Source organism: Protopterus annectens, chromosome 5.part0 (genome assembly GCF_019279795.1).
Source record: "Protopterus annectens isolate FY-2018-M chromosome 5.part0, PAN1.0, whole genome shotgun sequence".
In the NCBI taxonomy this organism is placed as follows: domain Eukaryota; kingdom Metazoa; phylum Chordata; order Ceratodontiformes; family Protopteridae; genus Protopterus; species Protopterus annectens.
In genome coordinates, this window is record NC_056735.1 from 985086644 (window position 1) to 985105716 (window position 19073).

Consider the following 19073-nt stretch of genomic DNA (forward strand, 5'->3'; position numbering starts at 1 on the left):
TATATAACATGTTGGCAGGATAGGTATATATCACAGAGAATACCTCTTGTATGGATCAGTCTACCTCTTCTTCCTGTTCAGAAAACAAAAATGGGTGTAGCAAAGTCAGAAGAAACACACCGCAGCTTTGTAAAAGTAAGCACTTTCATTCCTTTATTAAAGGAAACAGAATTTCATCAGACAGCTCTCATCTAACTTTCTTTATATTTATAGAGAAAAAGACCAATCAAACACAACCATAAATTAGTAAGTTAAAGTTAAACAAGAAAATACTCGATTAAATCACTCTAAAATTTTCATCTTATTACTTATGTATGCACTCATTTAAAAATAATTTAAGTGAATCTCTGACTATGAAAAGGAAAAATATACATAAATTAACAATAAAAATAAAAGTTAAAAAGTTTAAAAAATTAAAAAAAAAATTGCAAGGTGGTGAACTGCTGAAATAATGTTTATTTCTAAAATTTTCTGATACATTTATTTATACAACTTCCTGACAAAAGATGGAATTTAATTAAATGATGTCCGCTTTTATTGCTAGAAGGCTGCTAATGGATATTCTATCATTTATACCCGGGGACTGAGTGGTATTCAGGAGAATGTGCCAGTGTGTCTCCCTAAATTCAAAGAATGCTGACCAATTATCCTCTCTGTCATTCATGACCACTTTTTCCAGCACACAAAATATTTTTTTTTTTTAAATGAGGGCAAATTGTTGAATGCCTAACTAAGGCATATATGTATTGGTATATTCTTTTTCTGAGGGTTTTTTCTGTCTTCCCTATATAAAAGGCAGGGCATGCTGAATAGGTAGCTACATATACTAGCCCCTTGGTATTACAAAGTCTGCCTTAATAGGGAAAACCCTCTGATGCCTACCTATAGTCACATAAGTTGTATCATATATAAATTTACATTCATTACATGCACCACATGTTTTCATTCTGCCCTGACTACTCATGGTTCCTAGTTTGTTTTTCTTTTCAAACACATTCTTCATATTTTCTTTCCTTTTCTATAAACAATCTTTGGTAATTGGCCCAACCTCTCTGTTAACCCAGAAGTTCCAAAGACTGCATCCTATTTTTTTTCTATAATTTGCCTAATAGTAAGGGAATGTGAGTTATAGGTTACCCCACAAATAGCATTGTCATCAAAAGGTGGTGTAGCTTTTTCAGGTAAAGAATCAGGAAACCTTAAAAGGAGGGTTAAAGTGTTGTTCTTCCCTCAATAACCAAAATTTCTTGTTCTTCCACTAATTTTGAAGAGTATTTCCTTCTTTTAGTATCCCCTTTAAAAAGGAAAACTCATAGTACAATGTTTATTCATCCATGACCAACCTCAAAAGCCTTATCATCTGGCCTTTAACTAAATTCATTTTTGGCCAGTGGGGGTGATTACTATCAAAACTTAGAAAGGCATTGGAAAAGGCTGGTTTCCTGTAGATGGAAGACTCATATTGGTGTTTATCCTTATTTCTATACAGATGAACATCCAAAAAATTCACACTGTCAAAATCCACTTTATGTGTGAATGACAGAAAAGTAGTGGTGGAGTTGTTATAATCCACAAAAACTGGGATTTCTTCCACATCATCATCCCACAGTATCAGGATGTCATCTAGGTATCTGAAATATTTGTAAATTGACTTTATGTGTGATGATCCAAAAATATATAAGTCTCCCACCACTACAACACAATGTTTGCAAAAACTGGAGCACAAGGAGCTCCCATAGCAACTCCTTTTGTTTGTTTAAAGTATTCTCCTTGTAATCAAATGAAGTTGTGTCTCAGAACCAAATCCATCAGGGAAACCAAAACATAAACTGAATCAGGTGTCAAGCTATTCCCTGATGATAATGCTCCTGTGAAATAGTCAATCCCCTCATCGTGCGGAATAGCTAAAAACAAATCTTTCACCTCAATACAGAGAAAGAAAATTCTCTTGTATTCACACTCTGCCAGACTTTTCAATAAGTACCATGACTCTTTAAGAACATGAAGTTTATCATCCAAAAATGTCTTTAAATGATGATCCACAAATTTTGATAGGGGTTCTGTTTTAGAGCTCTTTGCCACCACAGTGGATCTCACTGGGTGTCATAAATCGACTTATGTACTTTTGGAATTCCAAATAACATCATGCATAAAGGTTTTTTCACACCCAAAAACTTCATCTCCTCAGAACTAAATTATTCCATAAAAATTCTTCAAGGGTCAATTCCATTCTATAGTTAGAAATATTAACTTCATTCAAGGATACTGCAAGGAAATAATCACTGTTGTGTAGAAATTCAAGCATTTTAGCGGTATATAGATGTTGATCCATTATTACCACTCCACCCCCTTTGTCTGGCTTCATGATCCTAACTGTCTTATCGTTTGTGAGCTTTAATAAGGTCTTCCACTTTTCATTGCTCGAATTGGATCTATTTCTTGATATAATCCCCTTGTGGCATTCTCTGATATCGTTCTCACATAGCTTCTCAAATAATGCTACAGCAAATATCTTTAGGTCCAGGATGTTGTCCACCAAATTTGGTTTGTTACCAGGTATAAAGCTGAATCCCCTGGCCAACAAAACCCCATGCTGTTCAGTTAAGTTAATGTGACTATAGTTATTTATTTATTTTATTTATTTTACTTTACATTTGTTTACCGGGCTGGTCTGACTGGATATATTTCCATTTTCAGCAGAGGCCCGGGGAGAAAAGCTCCACGTAGAGACAAAACACAGTTACGTTATACATAAAAAAAAAATAAGTAGCAGGTTAAACATAATTCAATACTACATTACAGAATTCTACATACATACCCTGTAGAGAAAACAATTAAGTTGTAGTTCTAGAAATACAAAATAGAAAGTTATAAATGTTGAGACGGTTCACTATTTGCTAGAAGTGTGATTTTGAAATTACTGTTGGAGAATAACAAACAAAACACTAGTGACTCGACAATAGTACACAGACAAAGTACCTATAACCCCCCTTTGTTACCCCCTGGGGCATTATTTAAGAAGCTATGTGAGAACAACATCAAAGAATGCCACAAGGGTATTATATCAAGACATAATAGAAGGTGAAGTGGTAACAATGGATCAGCATCTATATACAGCTAAAATGCTTGAATTTCTATACAACAGCAATTATTTCCTTCCAGTATCCTTGAATGAAGTTAATGTTTCTAACTATAGGATGAATTTTACCTTTGAAGAACTTTTTATGGAATCCCGATTTAGTTCTGAGAAGATTAAGTTTTTGGCTGTGAAAAAACTTTAATCCTAATGTTATTTGGAATTCCAAAAGTACATAAGTCAATTAATGACCCCCCTCCAATGAGACCCACTGTGGTGGCAAGGGGCTCTAAAACAGAACCCCTATTGAAATTTATAGATCATCATTTAAAGACATTTTAGGATGATACGCCTCACATTCATAGATATTCATGGCACTTATTGAAAGCCTAGCCAAGTGTGAATATAATGAGAACATTTTCTTTCTTGGTATTGATGTGACAGATTTGTTTTTGTCCATTCCCCATGATGAGGGGACTGATTATTTCACCGGAGCATTATCATCAGGGAACAGATTGACACCTGATTCAGTTTATGTTTTGGTTTCCCTGATGGATTTGGTTCTGAGACACAGCTTTATTTGGTTCCAAAAAGAATATTTTAAACAAACAAAAGGAGTTGCTATGGGAGCTCCTTGTGCTCTGCATTTTGCAAAGATTGTGCTGTGGTGGTGGGAGACCTTATATATTTTTGGAAAAGTCAACTTACAAATATTTTAGATACCTAGATAAAATCCTGATAATGTGTGATGATGATGATGTGGAAAGAAATCTCAGTTTTATGGATTATATCAACTCCACCACTACCTTTCTGTCATTCACACATAAAGTGTATTTTGACAATGTGAATTTTTGGGATGTTCATCTATATAAAAATAAGGATACTACTTATGTGTGACTATAGGTAACTGTTAGCGGGTTTTCCCTGTTAAGGCAAACTTTGATTGTAACACCAAGAGGGTAGTATATGTGGCTACCTGTTGAACATGCCCTGCCTTTTATATAGGGAAGATGGAGAAACCACTCAGAAAAAGAATATACCAACACATATATGCCATTCGAAAAAAGGACACCACAAATGCCTTATTTAGGCATTCAGCAACTTGCCTTAATTAAAAAAAAATTATTTTGTGTCCTGGAAAAAGTGATGGTGAATGACAGAGGGGATAATTGGTCAGCATTCCTTGAATTTAAGGAGACATAGCCAGTTCTCCTGAATGCCACTCAGTCCCCAGGTATAAATGATAGAATATCCATTAGCAGCCTTCTAACAATAAAAGCGGACACCATTTAATTAAATTCCATCTTTTGTTAGTAAATTGTATATCTAATGTATCATAACATTTTAGAAGTAAATATTATTTCAGCAGTTCACCATCTTTTTTTCAAATTTTTTAAACATTTTTAACTTGTATTTTTATTGTTAATTTATATATACTTTTTTTTTCCTTTTCATAGTCAGAGATTTAGTTAAATAATTTTTAAGTTAGTGTGTTCATAAGTAATAAGATGAGAATTTTATAGTGATTTAATTGAGTATTTTCTTGTTTAACTTTAACTCACTAATTTATTGTTGTTTCTGGTTGGTATTTTTCTCTATAAATATAAAGGAAGTTAGAAGAGAGTTGTCTGATGAAGTTCCATTGAATTACTAAAGGAACAAAAACGCTTACTTTTACAAGGTCGCGGTGTGTCTTCTTTTGACTTTGCTACACCCATTTTTGTTTTCTGTCTTCTTCCTCTTCACATAGTGTGAAGTACTTCCCCTACTCTATTCAAATGAAATTTGGATGAATGAATGGGAAACTGCAAATTTACTCCAAGTGTAGCAGCCATGTACCTCGTGAATAACAGCAACAAGCAAATGTCCCAACATATCCTTTTTCTGCCCACCTCTGGATTATTTGTATGCAAAATATAGGGACTAAAAAATACTAAGGAAAGTAAGGCTAGGCTTCTTATGATTTTCATAGATCAATAGCCTAGGAAGTACCTATAAATCTAAGAACTGCAAACTGGTTACAAAGCAATCCCTCTTCCAGGTGGACATCTATATTAAAATGAATAACAAGAAATAAAGCAACTTTTCATTTTAAGATCAGGCATGACCACTGTATGATGTGGGACTGAGAGTCACAGATCCAGCAGATGTCTTTTATGAGCCATGTCTAACCAGATATTCTTAACAAGTTCTGTTAGGCAAACAGAAGCCAGAAATGACCAGTCATGCTTTCACAATTTTATGAATTAGTGGGTCTCCTTGAACTTATCGAAGCCTATGTAACTGCAGCTCACTTGCCTAATTGCCATTCAGTAACGTCACTCATCATGGAACTAATTCTGACAAAGGATTATCAAACTGTTGGTAATGTGAGCAGTAACAAGAAATAGGCCAAATGTAAAACAGCATATTTGTATAGAAACAAGGCTCCTGGATCCTCATCTGTGTGGAAGGCTTACTCCTACATTTTGCTATATAATAACTCCAGGATCATAAAACTTTGGGGAGAGCGAATACTTGTTAATTCTTTTTTTCTATGACTCTGTGTAGTTTCAAAGTTGCGAAGACACTGCTAACCTCCCCCCACTGGGCAACGGAATATGCCTTGCCTTTCTGCATAAACAGTGTCTTATATGATCAGAGATGTTACCTGTTCCTTCACCAGTTTTATTGCACTGGTCATTATGGCTACAATGTCAGTGATGTGTCATTTCAATGAACAACATGTGCACACTTTTTAATGAATCCCAGGGTAACAATACCTTTCATTGAGAATCATTTTGAAAACTGGAAAAAAGAAAAAAATTACTTCTTCATATACCAACGGTAATAATTATAGGAAAAAATAAGCTATTTTATACTTGGTACCATGTAATACATGTATAAAATGAAGTAAAGTATTATCAGTAACTGATGAATGAAGAGGTGAGATAAAAGATGTGCAATCATCACAAGTCTTACTCTGACTACTAAGTGCTTGGTAATTGCATGGTACACACCCACTGTTGGCAATTCTCTCTCAAAGCTATGACTACTGTGCCATTGCGTATATTCAACACGTTACACTCGCAAAAATGCTAAAAGTATACAAAACATTATACAAATAGAAATGCATACATACACACACACAAGCACTTTACAAACTACTCAGCTTGCACAAATAAGCCTATCTCAATAGCATCTAAAATCATTGAAAAAAAAAACACAAATTTAAATTTAAAAAGATGCTGAGGTGTGACACAGCAAACCTGCCTTGAACTCTTTTTTCTTGATTTCACTTGGAAAATGATCCCACTCTGTCTGTGAACTGACTTTATACTTACTTCATATGTCAGAGTATGCCAGCACTGATATAAAAGCCCTGTTTTGTGCTGTGGTAATTTTTGCATCTGAAACTGGTTTAGCTGTTTCCTTCAAGTGAGAGAAGGGACTTATGTTTCAGACTAGTAGAATGTTAGGCCTCCACCATCCAACTTTTCCACCAATCGCCTGTAAAGAGATTACCTAAGTGGGTGGGGTTTGCCCAATATCTCACAATGTTAGGATGCTGAACGGCTTGGAGTCCTGCTATGCTAGGAGCAGTTAGTCAGATTTCATTTTATGCTATATTAATGAATTTTATTATAAATGCCTACACTAACTTGCCTCAGGACTTGAGGGGGGGGGGGGGTGGTACCAAGTCTGGCTGAAGATGTCTTATACAAAACAATACCAGTACGCTAGACCTGGTATTGCAAGAGGTGTGACTGCTTGCAATACCAGGTCTTCCACAGAGGTGGAGCTGTATGGCAGTGAGGTCAGCCTGCACAGTAGCTCTACTTTTATGCCTACATTCCACTATTCAACATATAGGTGCAGCTGCACCTCCACGTATATGGAGAACAGTGGAATGCAGGCATGACATTCCAAATGGCTGTCATGCTTGCATTCTCCCCACTCCATGGTAGGGATGGGCATACTGGGATCACTAACTCAGCAAGAACTGTATACTGTTTTTAACTTAGAAGCCTTTGCAAGCTGACCTGATTAAAATACAAGGATGGCTCTCACACCACCAAACTCCACATATATGTGGTCATGGGCATCCCCTATGTTGGCTTCCAGACAAGTCCCACCACTAGATTTTGTTGTTGCCTCACTGACTCAGCCCATTGAATGCAAAGGGCTACTCTGTTACTTCAGCCTTGACCATTGGCAACATTTACCAATGTACAAGGCTGAAGTTTTTCACTAAAGCAAGCCAAGCTCCCTTTCTGCAACTGGGTAAAGAATTCTGGCAGCCCTCATTGGTGTATTAAGACTCAGGTTTTGGTCTCAAGAATGGAGTAACTGCTCAGTGTGGCATGTGTCTACATGTGCAACTCCCTTTAGAATCTACTCCATGCATACATTCCTCTCAAACTCTTAATACAAAAAATCTGAACAAAGCCGTAAAAAATGGGGGGACAAAGTCCCAAAAATAGGGACAATTTTAAATATTGTTGTTAAAACTTAGAAAGTTAATAGAATAACATGTTTTGCATTAGCATTAATTTTCTGAATGGTATGAAGTCTGAAACTCAAATATCTGTCATTGTTTTCTGACTTCAGTCTTCAATTATTTTCCAAAGATTTAACAGAAAACCACAATTTTATGAGAAACAGACCAAAAATATAAGGCAAAAATCTGGATACTCTGCCAAAACCGGGGCAATTGAGAGGTATGAATGATGTACTTGGAGAGTATCTTGTTGGTAAAAGAAATATTATGGTCAAGAGTCATGATGTTTTGCTTTGATGGAATGGATAGAAACTGCTAAATATTTGTAATAATAATATTTGTAATTAACTCATCAGTCCTGGGACTCTGATCTTCCTTTATATGTATTAATGTGGCACAAAGCGGGCTATGATCTTCATTGCATAATATTAAGAATAGAAAGGTGAAGCTCTCCATAAGAAAAGATGGAAACATACTCTTTTCTAACAAAATCATACAGCAGAGCATCAACATATTTACCTGACCTATGAAACAAAGTCTTTTTTTCTCAATAATAAAGAGATCAATCTTGTGTTTTATCTAATAAGCCATGGTTAGTATGACTATAATTAATCTCTCTCTCTCTTTTGGCTTTTCCCGGTTAGGGGTCACCACAGCAGATCACCTTGTCTGCTCATAATTGGCAGTGGAGTTTTAGGGTGTCGAGTTGCCAGCCCGGCACCCAACCTTCCACGGAAGGCACACACATGCATGCAGTCACGCCTAGGGCCAATTTTAGTATGTCCAATCCACTTGCAGCATGTTTTTGGGGATGTGGGAGAAAACTGGAGCACCCGGTGGAAACCCACACAACTGCAAGGAGGACATACAGACTCTGCACAGAAGACACCCCAGCCGAAGATCGAACTGGAGAGCCTCTTACTGTGAGGCGACAACGCTAACCGCTGCACCACCACAGCCACCCTATGACTATAATTAATATGCCCCATTAAAACACTTCTAAACTTCTGGCACTAAACATGTCAGTGTTTTTTTTTTGTTTTGTCCTTCAAGAAAAATCAAAAAAATTTTAAGATATGCAGCTCTTCAAAATATTGTATTCATAAAAGAACAAAATACGTGAAAGCACTATTGTCTATTAAAAACTGGTTTAGAGAATCAGAAGTCCCTACTGGACACTCAAAGTTTTAAAGGGGGAGAAATTAATGTATAGCAAGGGCCCCAAAAAGTACAGTGTCTATTATGGCATACAATCCATACACTAAGACTGCAGTCTGTTAGTAGAGCCATCATTTCCTTTTCCCTCACTAACAGCTGTGGTTAAAGGAACCTCAGGTAGCTTGGCATGTCAGCAGTTTTACAAAAGGCCTGAATATAAGAGTTTTTAAAATGTTTTTCACATGTGGAATAATGTCCTCCTTTCCCTGGAGTATTTTACATATCTGTAGCAACTACTCTCAGTTGTTTAATTTCCACAAAGAAATACTTTAATTTTATTTCCTGTGGCTATATTTATACCTCTAGTTGCCTAATTTATATCTTTTAAATAGTATTTCCAAAAAATGATGCCATATTTACCATTTCATAAATTATATTGACATATTTCATTATACATAAATATCACACACATGGGGTTATTTATTATGTTGGCACATACTTTTACAATGTGTTTTATTGTTTATAGCATCAGGTAGAATACTAGAATTGTTAGCAATCTGTGAGGCATTGGAATGATTGTTGTTAAAATCTGTAGACGTACAGCAGCAATAAATATTCTGTGCATATACATTCTACAGTAGAGCAACATTTCAAAGGTAAAACAATAAGCTACAGCAGGATAGAGCAGTGTTGAAAGTGATTTAGCATGAAACCATAGTCAATTATATTTATCATACATAGATATTTCAATGTTACTATAAAAACTTTCTATATTAAAATCAACTTTAGTTTCAGTTTCATCAGTAAGGGACCACTCACGTTATGGTGTACTTATAAGGAAGTAAATAACTAGACTACTTACCTATGCTGTTGTAAGGAATTTTAATTAGGTCTGATTCGACCCACACACGGGTGTAAATAAAAAGGCACAGCGGCATCATTCCCATCCCTACAAGAGTTGAACATGTCGTCATGCTAATGCTGCAAAGCAATAGAGATAGTTACATGAGGGACATCAATCCCTTCATCCCACAATCTGCTATAAATAACTGTTGATGCAAAATTTCAGGATAAGTTAAAATAATTTGGTGATTGTGTATTTGATTTAACGGTACAGTATCAGGCTCAAGTCATGAGGTAAAATAAATCAAACATATAAGTGGATACTGTTATAAATTCAGACAGGAAAAATTCAGATCACTACCTTTCAGTCTTTTTTTTAGTTGTCTGGGATGTTGATTTGAGCACACTGTGAGCCCAATTCCAAAGACTTGTTCTCACTGCAAGTGAATTTTACACCGGGGGCATGCTGAGAGCAGGTGTTTTGGAATCTGGCCTGCAGTGCAAACCTGTTTATAAATAGACCTTACAAAAGGTAGGTCATCTGAACTGAGATCAAGACTTTCAGAATCAGGGCAGGCTTGTACTGAGAGCAACTATATTGGAATCTGGTCCTGTGTTTGGCAGTCTAGCTCAGACAGGTTTGTTTATAATCTTCTTATGGAGTTCATCCTATAGTTCTGGGTTTGATTCTCTGAATTTTGAGCCAGTCCATGATCCCAGCCTAACAGAAAAAACAAAACTTGTGCATAGTGGGCTTACCTGATTAATGCATTGCCACACTTTCCATAGCAAAAGTAAAGCACAAACCCTTAGAGGTGGAAACAATCTCCTTACAATATGCAGTATCAAATTGTACAGTGCTTGATGCAAAAAGTGGGTTATTTTTGCAACTAATTTTGTTGATAAGGACAAATCCTTGAAAATGTTCTCAAAACAGAAAACTCCTTACATCACATTGTAAAAAACTGAACCACCAGTGCCACACAAAATACATTACTGCATAAGGCACTAGTTTTCCATGCTAAGTGGTGGAACAGGGTAGTCATATATCCTAGTAAGACAAGTTGTCAACTATCTAACAGGTATTACATACTACATTGAAAATTAACATACCTAATGATTTATTAGTAAAACCATAATGTAACTAACTAGCTGTTCCTCAAGAAATCCGGAACAAATGGAAGAGTATAGCCACTCGTTTACTTAACGCTCAAGTTTATTGAAAGCACAAAATACATCCAGCGTTTTCGCGTCCTGTATCAGGAAGCTTCATCAGAGATATAAAATAGCGCGAGACAGCGCTTTAAATACCCAATATCAAGTACGTGAAACGTACTAAACTAATTACCTGTATTTAAAAATTGTAACATATACTACCAATAAAAGTAATACATCAAAAAGTAATAATAATAAAATAATACATGGTGTATATGTTCAAAAATGCACAAGTAAAAAGTGTTCAATAAGCTAGCATACGTGAACTACCCAGAAGGTACTAAATATAAATACAATGACGGTCAAAATAATGAAACCATCAGTATGATTTTTAAAAACAACTAATAAAATCTATCACTCTAATGAGCATTGTAAAACATCTAGACATTCTCCATAAATGGGTAAATATGGTAGTGGGAAAATAACCCTTCACTACCATAATGCCTAAGGAACAAGGGATTTTTTTATGTCTTTAATAAAATAAAATATATAAAACCATAAAGTACATTAAACTAATACTCTCATAAAAAACAAGGCAACAGGAAATATTGTAATAATAATCTGCTAAACAAAACAAGAATTGTAAAGCAGATAAATGAGATGTCACCTCATGTGCGATTTGAGTTTCAAAAAAGATGTAATGTTACAACTTTCATTTAAACCCGGGGTACTGAAAGCATTCATTTTAAGTTGCCAAAGAAGCTCACGTACCTCCAGGTTCAAAGAAAGAGGTCCACCTCTGATGGATTCAGGTAGGTGGTCAACACCCATAAATACAAAAGAGTGGCCTGGAAATGATCCAATGTGTTTAGCCAGTGCGTTCTCGTTATTTCTATTTCTAATGGCGTAATTGTGCTGATATATCCTGTCTTTAAACCTTCTATCGGTCTTACCGATATAGAAGGCAGGACAGCATGCACAATACGCTATGTAAATAATAGACTTAGTGTTGCAATCAATTCTGTGGGTGATGGAATATTTCTTGTTATTATTGTCCACAGAACAGAAGCAACCTGTTTTGATGTAAATACAGTATTTGCAAAAACCACACGCAAAAGACCCCTTAGTTCTAGATGAAGTAGTATCAACCGTACTAACTTGCAAAAGGTCTTTAATGTTTTGTCCCCGCCTAAAGACAATGTGTGGTTTTTCCCCAAGTTTTTCAAGTAACGAACTATCATTAGAGATAAGGGACCAATTCTTATAAAGAATGTCACATATCTGACTAGAATTCACATTAAATGTTGTGATAAAACTACACAACAACCCATTAGTAGGTACATCTACTGTGTTGGCAATGCTGGTTCCCACATTTTCATTAGGTGGTAACTCTTCACAAGTAAGTAACTGAATAGACGACAAAAGAGGTTTATAAAAGCCACTAGATCTTTTGTGACTAACTTCACCTATCAAGTCATCAATCAGAGTACTTGGGTAGCCTCTGTTTGAAAATAAATTTCTCAAATTCTCACATTCAAAAAGAAAATCTTCTAGTTCACTACACATACGGACAGCTCTTACAAGCTGTCCCTTGACAATCGCTCTTTTTTGTCTCATAGGGTGTGAACTAGAGAAATGGAGAAATGAGTTGATGTAAGTGTCTTTCCTATATATGACAGAGTTGAACAAATTATTTCGGCCATTTTTTGACAGTTTGACATCCAAATAATTAGTTACTTCAGTGTTAAAGTTGTAAGTAAATTTTAGGAAGGAAGTTGTGCTATTTAAGTAGGCAACAAAATTTTCTGCTTCACTGGAATTCCCTTTAAACAGAAGAAAAATGGTATTATTCCAAAAGGGTTGAGATCGAATTTTTCTCCGTCAAGCATCATTAATACTAATGCTTTTTTACTAGATTTAAAAAACCTGTTTCAGATTCAGGGGATACAGTTAATGGAGTTGCTTGTCAAGCACTATGAGGGGATGGTCAAATGTTTAACTGATGAAATATGCTTACTGGACGCTGAAATTAAAAATGATGTAGCTTTTGCACAAATTAAATTTGACCATTCACGTATTTTTTCCAGTATCGATACTTATATGGTCAAGCTCAAGGTTAATAAATCCAAGAAACTGTACAGAGACAGGCTTATCTACTCAAAAGACAATGCATTCCCTAATTTAAAAGCTAAGACAACTAATAATAGGGTGGATAGATCAGAACAAATAGAAGATGAAGACATAGAGGGGCAGGACATTGGTGAAAATGCTTCTGATAATACACGGGTAGAACAACCTCTTCGCAGAAGCAATAGGAATTTAAATAGGAGACAAAACAAAGGGGCTAACACCAACTCAGAAAACCCTGGTCCCTCTAATGAAACTAGTGGGAATAATTTTAATGAACATGGCAATTTTTTAGGGAACAAGAACAAACAGAGACAATACAAGGGGAACAGGAATTGGAAGTAGTTAGTGATGATACCAGTGACATACTTCCTGTTCCTCCCAAAATTGTCTCAAATGAGAAAGGTGATTTTCTAATTTATAATTTTTCAGGATTAGATTTGGAACCTGAATTGGTTGAGTTACTGGCGCTTGGGAATACGTTTGTACCATCTAAGAAATGCGATGTAGCCAAGGTACTTTTAGACCTTAAATGTTACATAAGAAAATTAAACTTGAAGCTATTATTTAGTGGTACTCAACTCCCTTTTGAAAATAGGTTAAGACTTTCTAGTGTCTTTAACCCACCGCTACATTTGACACTTAAAATATTTGAGCACATGTGTGAATTAGATATCAGGCACATGGTTGGCTCAAGTAACACTAATTTTAATAAATTCAATATCACCAAAGAACAACTATTAGCCCTAAACTCTTTACGGTTTGCAGGAGTAAGGGTTATTAAACCTGATAAGGGTGGCGGGTTGGCCATTTTTGAGAAAAGAGATTATTGTGAACGTATGTTGAAGGTATTGTCTTCTACGTCTTACAATAAATCTTCTACCAATGAGATGAACACGAGTTCAAAAAGAGTTAGAGGTTATTTCCGAGACCTTTTCATTAATGGTAGAATTGACGAAGATACCTTCAAATACATAGATATCTTATTTCCCAGAACACCAGTGATGTTTGGTATCCCCAAGGTTCACAAAAACCTTGGGGATCCACCTATGAGAGCCCTGATTGATGGGCGGGCCTCAGTCACCTACCCCTGCTCTAAGTACATAGACTCACTTCTTAGAAAATATGTGGAACAAGTGCCAACTATTTGTAAAGATTCGTGGTCTTTTCTATCTGACATTAACAACTTTGGGGAAGTGCAAGGTAACAACTTTCTAACAATAGATGTTGTAGACTTATACACATCTATACCCCATTTGGAGGCTTGTGAGTGGATTGAGCTTCTTTTGATAGAGCTTGGTGCCTCTCCTAATGAAATTGATAATATCACAGAAATTCTGGATATAATTTTGACGTCAAATTTTTTCATTTTTGAAAATGAAGTTTACATCCAGAAACAAGGGGTAGCTATGGGCTCCCCTTGTGGAGCAGCTGTAGCCAATTTAGTTATGGCATTTTGGGAGAGGAAGTATGTGCTTAACAATTTGGAGTGGAGCAACAAAATTTCTTATTACACCCGCTTCCTGGATAACATTTTTCTTCTGTTTAAAGGGAATTCCAGTGAAGCAGAAAATGTTGTTGCCTACTTAAATAGCACAACTTCCTTCCTAAAATTTACTTACAACTTTAACACTGAAGTAACTAATTATTTGGATGTCAAACTGTCAAAAAATGGCCGAAATAATTTGTTCAACTCTGTCATATATAGGAAAGACACTTACATCAACTCATTTCTCCATTTCTCTAGTTCACACCCTATGAGACAAAAAAGAGCGATTGTCAAGGGACAGCTTGTAAGAGCTGTCCGTATGTGTAGTGAACTAGAAGATTTTCTTTTTGAATGTGAGAATTTGAGAAATTTATTTTCAAACAGAGGCTACCCAAGTACTCTGATTGATGACTTGATAGGTGAAGTTAGTCACAAAAGATCTAGTGGCTTTTATAAACCTCTATTGTCGTCTATTCAGTTACTTACTTGTGAAGAGTTACCACCTAATGAAAATGTGGGAACCAGCATTGCCAACACAGTAGATGTACCTACTAATGGGTTGTCGTGTAGTTTTATCACAACATTTAATGTGAACTCTAGTCAGATATGTGACATTCTTTATAAGAACTGGTCCTTTATCACTAATAATAGTTTCTTACTTGAAAAACTTGGGGAAAAACCACATTTTGTCTTTAGGCGGGGACAAAACATTAAAGACCTTTTGCAAGTTAGTATGGTAGATACTACTTCATCTAGAACTAAGGGATCCTTTGCGTGTGGTTTTTGTAAATACTGTATTTACATCAAAACAGGTTGCTTCTGTTCTGTTGACAATAATAATAAGAAATATTCCATCACCCACAGAATTGATTGCAACACTAAGTCTATTATTTACATAGCGTATTGTGCATGCTGTCCTGCCTTCTATATCGGTAAGACCGATAGAAGGTTTAAGGACAGGATATATCAGCACAATTACGCTATTAGAACTAGAAACAATGAGAACGCACTGGCTAAACACATTGGATCATTTCCGGGCCACTCTTTTTTATTTATGGGTGTTGACCACCTACCTGAATCTAACAGGGGCGGACCTCTTTCTTTGAACCTGGAGGTACGTGAGCTTCTTTGGCAACTTAAAACGAATGCTTTCAGTACCCCGGGTTTAAATGAAAGTTGTAACATTACACCTTTTTTGAAACTCAAATCGCACATGAGGTGACATCTCATTTATCTGCTTTACAATTCTTGTTTTGTTTAGCAGATTATTATTACAATACTCTTTGTTGCCTTGTTCTCTATGAGAGTATTAGTTTAATGTATTTTATGGGTTTATATACTTCATTTTATCAAAGATATAAAAAAATTTTTTGTTGTTTAGGCATTATGGTAGTGAAGTGTTATTTTCTCACTACCATACTTACCCATCTATGGAGAATGCTTAGATGTTTCACAATGCTTATTAGAGTGATAGATTTTATTGGCTGTTTTTAAAAAAATTATACTGATGGTTTCATCATTTTGACTGTCATTGTATTTATAATTATTTAGTACCTTCTGGGTAGTTCACGTATGCTAGCTTATTGAACACTTTTTACTTGTGCATTTTTGAACATATACACCATGTATTATTTTATTATTATTACTTTTTGATGTATTACTTTTATTGGTAGTATATGTTACAATTTTTAAATACAGGTAATTAGTTTAGTACGTTTCACGTACTTGATATTGGGTATTTAAAGCGCTGTCTCGCGCTATTTTATATCTCTGATGAAGCTTCCTGATACAGGACGCGAAAACGCTGGATGTATTTTGTGCTTTCAATAAACTTGAGCGTTAAGTAAACGAGTGGCTATACTCTTCCATTTGTTCCGGATTTTTTGTGGATACCAGTTTGTGCTTTTTTGTTCTTTTAGAAACTAGCTGTTCCTGTTAAAGAACTACAGTGGGTTTTAATTACCCAGAGTGCTTTGCTGATGTATGTAACTGTTAGTGCCTGAATTGGTATCATTCTGGGGGTGTGATCATAACAAAATACTGAGTCGACAGCAAAGCAAATATATATATATATATATATATATATATATATATATATATATATATACATACACATATATATATATATATATATATATATATATATATATATATATATATGGGTCTACCTGATAACACCGACACGGTAAAACACCGACAATGAAATCACAGACACCACAAAACCGAAAGTTCAAAAACACGAAACTTCACATGCCCGACAAACCACAATCCCAAGAATCAACAAACAAAACAAATCCCCTGTCTAAAAAGCACACACACAACACAAGCACACCAAAAACCTTACAAACCTACACTAAACCTTGCATACACAACTTTCTATGCACTAACCTTAACGCAAACCCTAAGGTCCGCCACTATCGCACACTCACCTAACCCGCGCCCTAACCCTAACTCACTTAACCCACCCCTAACCCTACAGTCTGTCACTATCACACACTCACCTGACCCACGCCCTAACCCTAACTCACTTAATCTGCCCCTAACCCTACAGTCTGTCACTATCACACATTAACCTTAACATGTCGGTGTTCTCAGCGTCGGGATTTTCAACTGTCGATTATCTCAGTTGTTGATCTTCTGGTGTCAGTGTTCTCATCGTCGGCGTTGTAGATGTTCGGCATTATCAGGTAGACCTATATATATATATATATATATATATATATATATATATATATATATAAAAAACATTTTGTAACTTTTCTTTTATTTTCAAACCATTTGCAGCTCCAGCAGCAGGAGTATACCCTAAAATTATCTAACTGCAAAATACTGGTATATGAGAACTATAACAATACACTTTAACAAAGATAAATAAAATAAGTAAATACATAAAAATGCAAATTAAAAAAGAAAGAATGCATATTATTTCAGTTTCCTTGACGTGCATGAAATTAAAGCATTACAGATAAGATGCATGATGTGTAAACAACACTGAGTGCAAACATTTTCCTTCCTTTTATGTATTTATTAATTTGGAAGTATTTTTGTTTCAGTCTGTCTCTATCATTAAGCTCCCTCATCTGGCTAATTTATTAACCTGGTCTGTCCTCCTGGGTGAGAATCTTAATGGTCATTTATTCTCTTGAAGTGAGGGTTAGATTTACCAGTAGCAGAGTCATTAGTTTCAAGTATGGTTATCTTGAAGTGTATTGGTCATGTTTTAAAGCAAATGGTAAATAGTAAATCTTTGGAGTTGAATATGACCTGCTTACCATCAAAAAATGTGTTTTTTTTATATTTTATTTTTATGCTAAGGAAAGCCACCCCCCCCAAAAAAAAAAAAGTTTTCTTAGAGCTTAAAGTCACTGGTCATGTTCTAAAACAAGTGGCAAGTATCAAACCTCTGGAGGTGGATATTTCATTTTACTACATACAATGACAAATTATACAATTTTAAAGCAAAAAGTGTGTTGTTTTTGCATTTAATTTTGCTGGTATGGACAACCCCCTGATAAATCCCTGCCATGACATCATGAAAGACTGATCCCACAATGTCTCACTATCTAAACTGATGTATAAGCTACTGTATCTCCATATTAAATGCATCACAACTAGTTTCTTTCTTCCTAGAAAGGCAAGTTCTCAAGAAGTTCCCGCAGATGGAACACCTCACATTGAAAACTAACATATGATGATGTAGTAGTGAAATCACAATGAAAACTAGATGGAGCTCCTCTAAAGAGATAAAATGTTTACAGTGGGTTGAATGCTTTGTAGGTGATTTTCCAAAAATATGAAAACTATATTGTTTTGTTTGATTTATTTGGTTTTGCTTGTTTATTCAATGTTGTATAAAACAACAGACAAAATGATACTATAGTAAGCATTAGGTAATGGTTTATGTGTGCATGTGCACAAATTCTTACTTATGGTTTCATTACTGCATCATCACGTATTAATTTTCCATGTGAGGTGTTACACTGACAAGAACTAGTTGGTAAACTGTCTTTGAAAGTAGTAAGTAACTCATGCAGATGTATTTTATATGGAAATAGACTAAGCTATACATTAACTCAGGTAGTGAGGCATTATGGATTCAGTCATGTCCGGGGTCCTTATCAATAAAATAAAATGCAAAAACAAGGACTGTGATAGGCTATTGGGGGTTCTGTACTGTTTATATTATTCTCTAAGATGTAAGTTCCCTGAAACGATAACTGCTGTTTTGTAAATGCATAGCTTTTGTATTAACTGTTATATATATCCCCATACTTTACTGTTTCCTGTAATGACTTAGTTTTTCCTTTTTAAGTTTGAAAAGTCTGTAAAATTCAATAAAAATATATTTGGAAAAAAAAAAACAAGACCCATTTTGCATCAATACTGCATAATTTAGTACTGTATATAGTAAGGTAGTTATTTCTAACTCCAAAGGTTTGTTACTTAAACTTGCTCCAGAATATAACCAATACCCTTTAAAAGGAATAGGGTAGTGCAGAGGAAAGCACACACCACCCAGAAATGCTACAATAATTCTAAATGCACTACCTCAGTATGACATCATACCAGAGGTACACAGTAAACCCTTCACTTTCCAATAAGACTTTAATACTGCAACAGTTAGCTATACTCACTATCAGAATAGGTGATTATATTCAATAACATTATATGCTAATGAACTTTATTAAGTAGTTTTTGCAAAATCTGTTACATTCTAGGTCCAATGCAGAACTGTTGAGCCCACT

At 35.3% G+C, this 19073-nt stretch overlaps 1 protein-coding gene across 1 annotated transcript in view; it reads right to left on the reverse strand.

Moving 5' to 3' along the window:
* The window catches only part of SLC10A2 (solute carrier family 10 member 2), a 181723-nt gene that overhangs the window by 95293 nt on the left and 67357 nt on the right, over positions 1 to 19073 (reverse strand). Inside the window, exon 2 of the mRNA XM_044071953.1 lies at positions 9577 to 9695. Within this exon, the coding sequence (XP_043927888.1) occupies positions 9577 to 9695 (119 nt within the window). The remainder of the gene's footprint in view (positions 1 to 9576; positions 9696 to 19073) is intronic.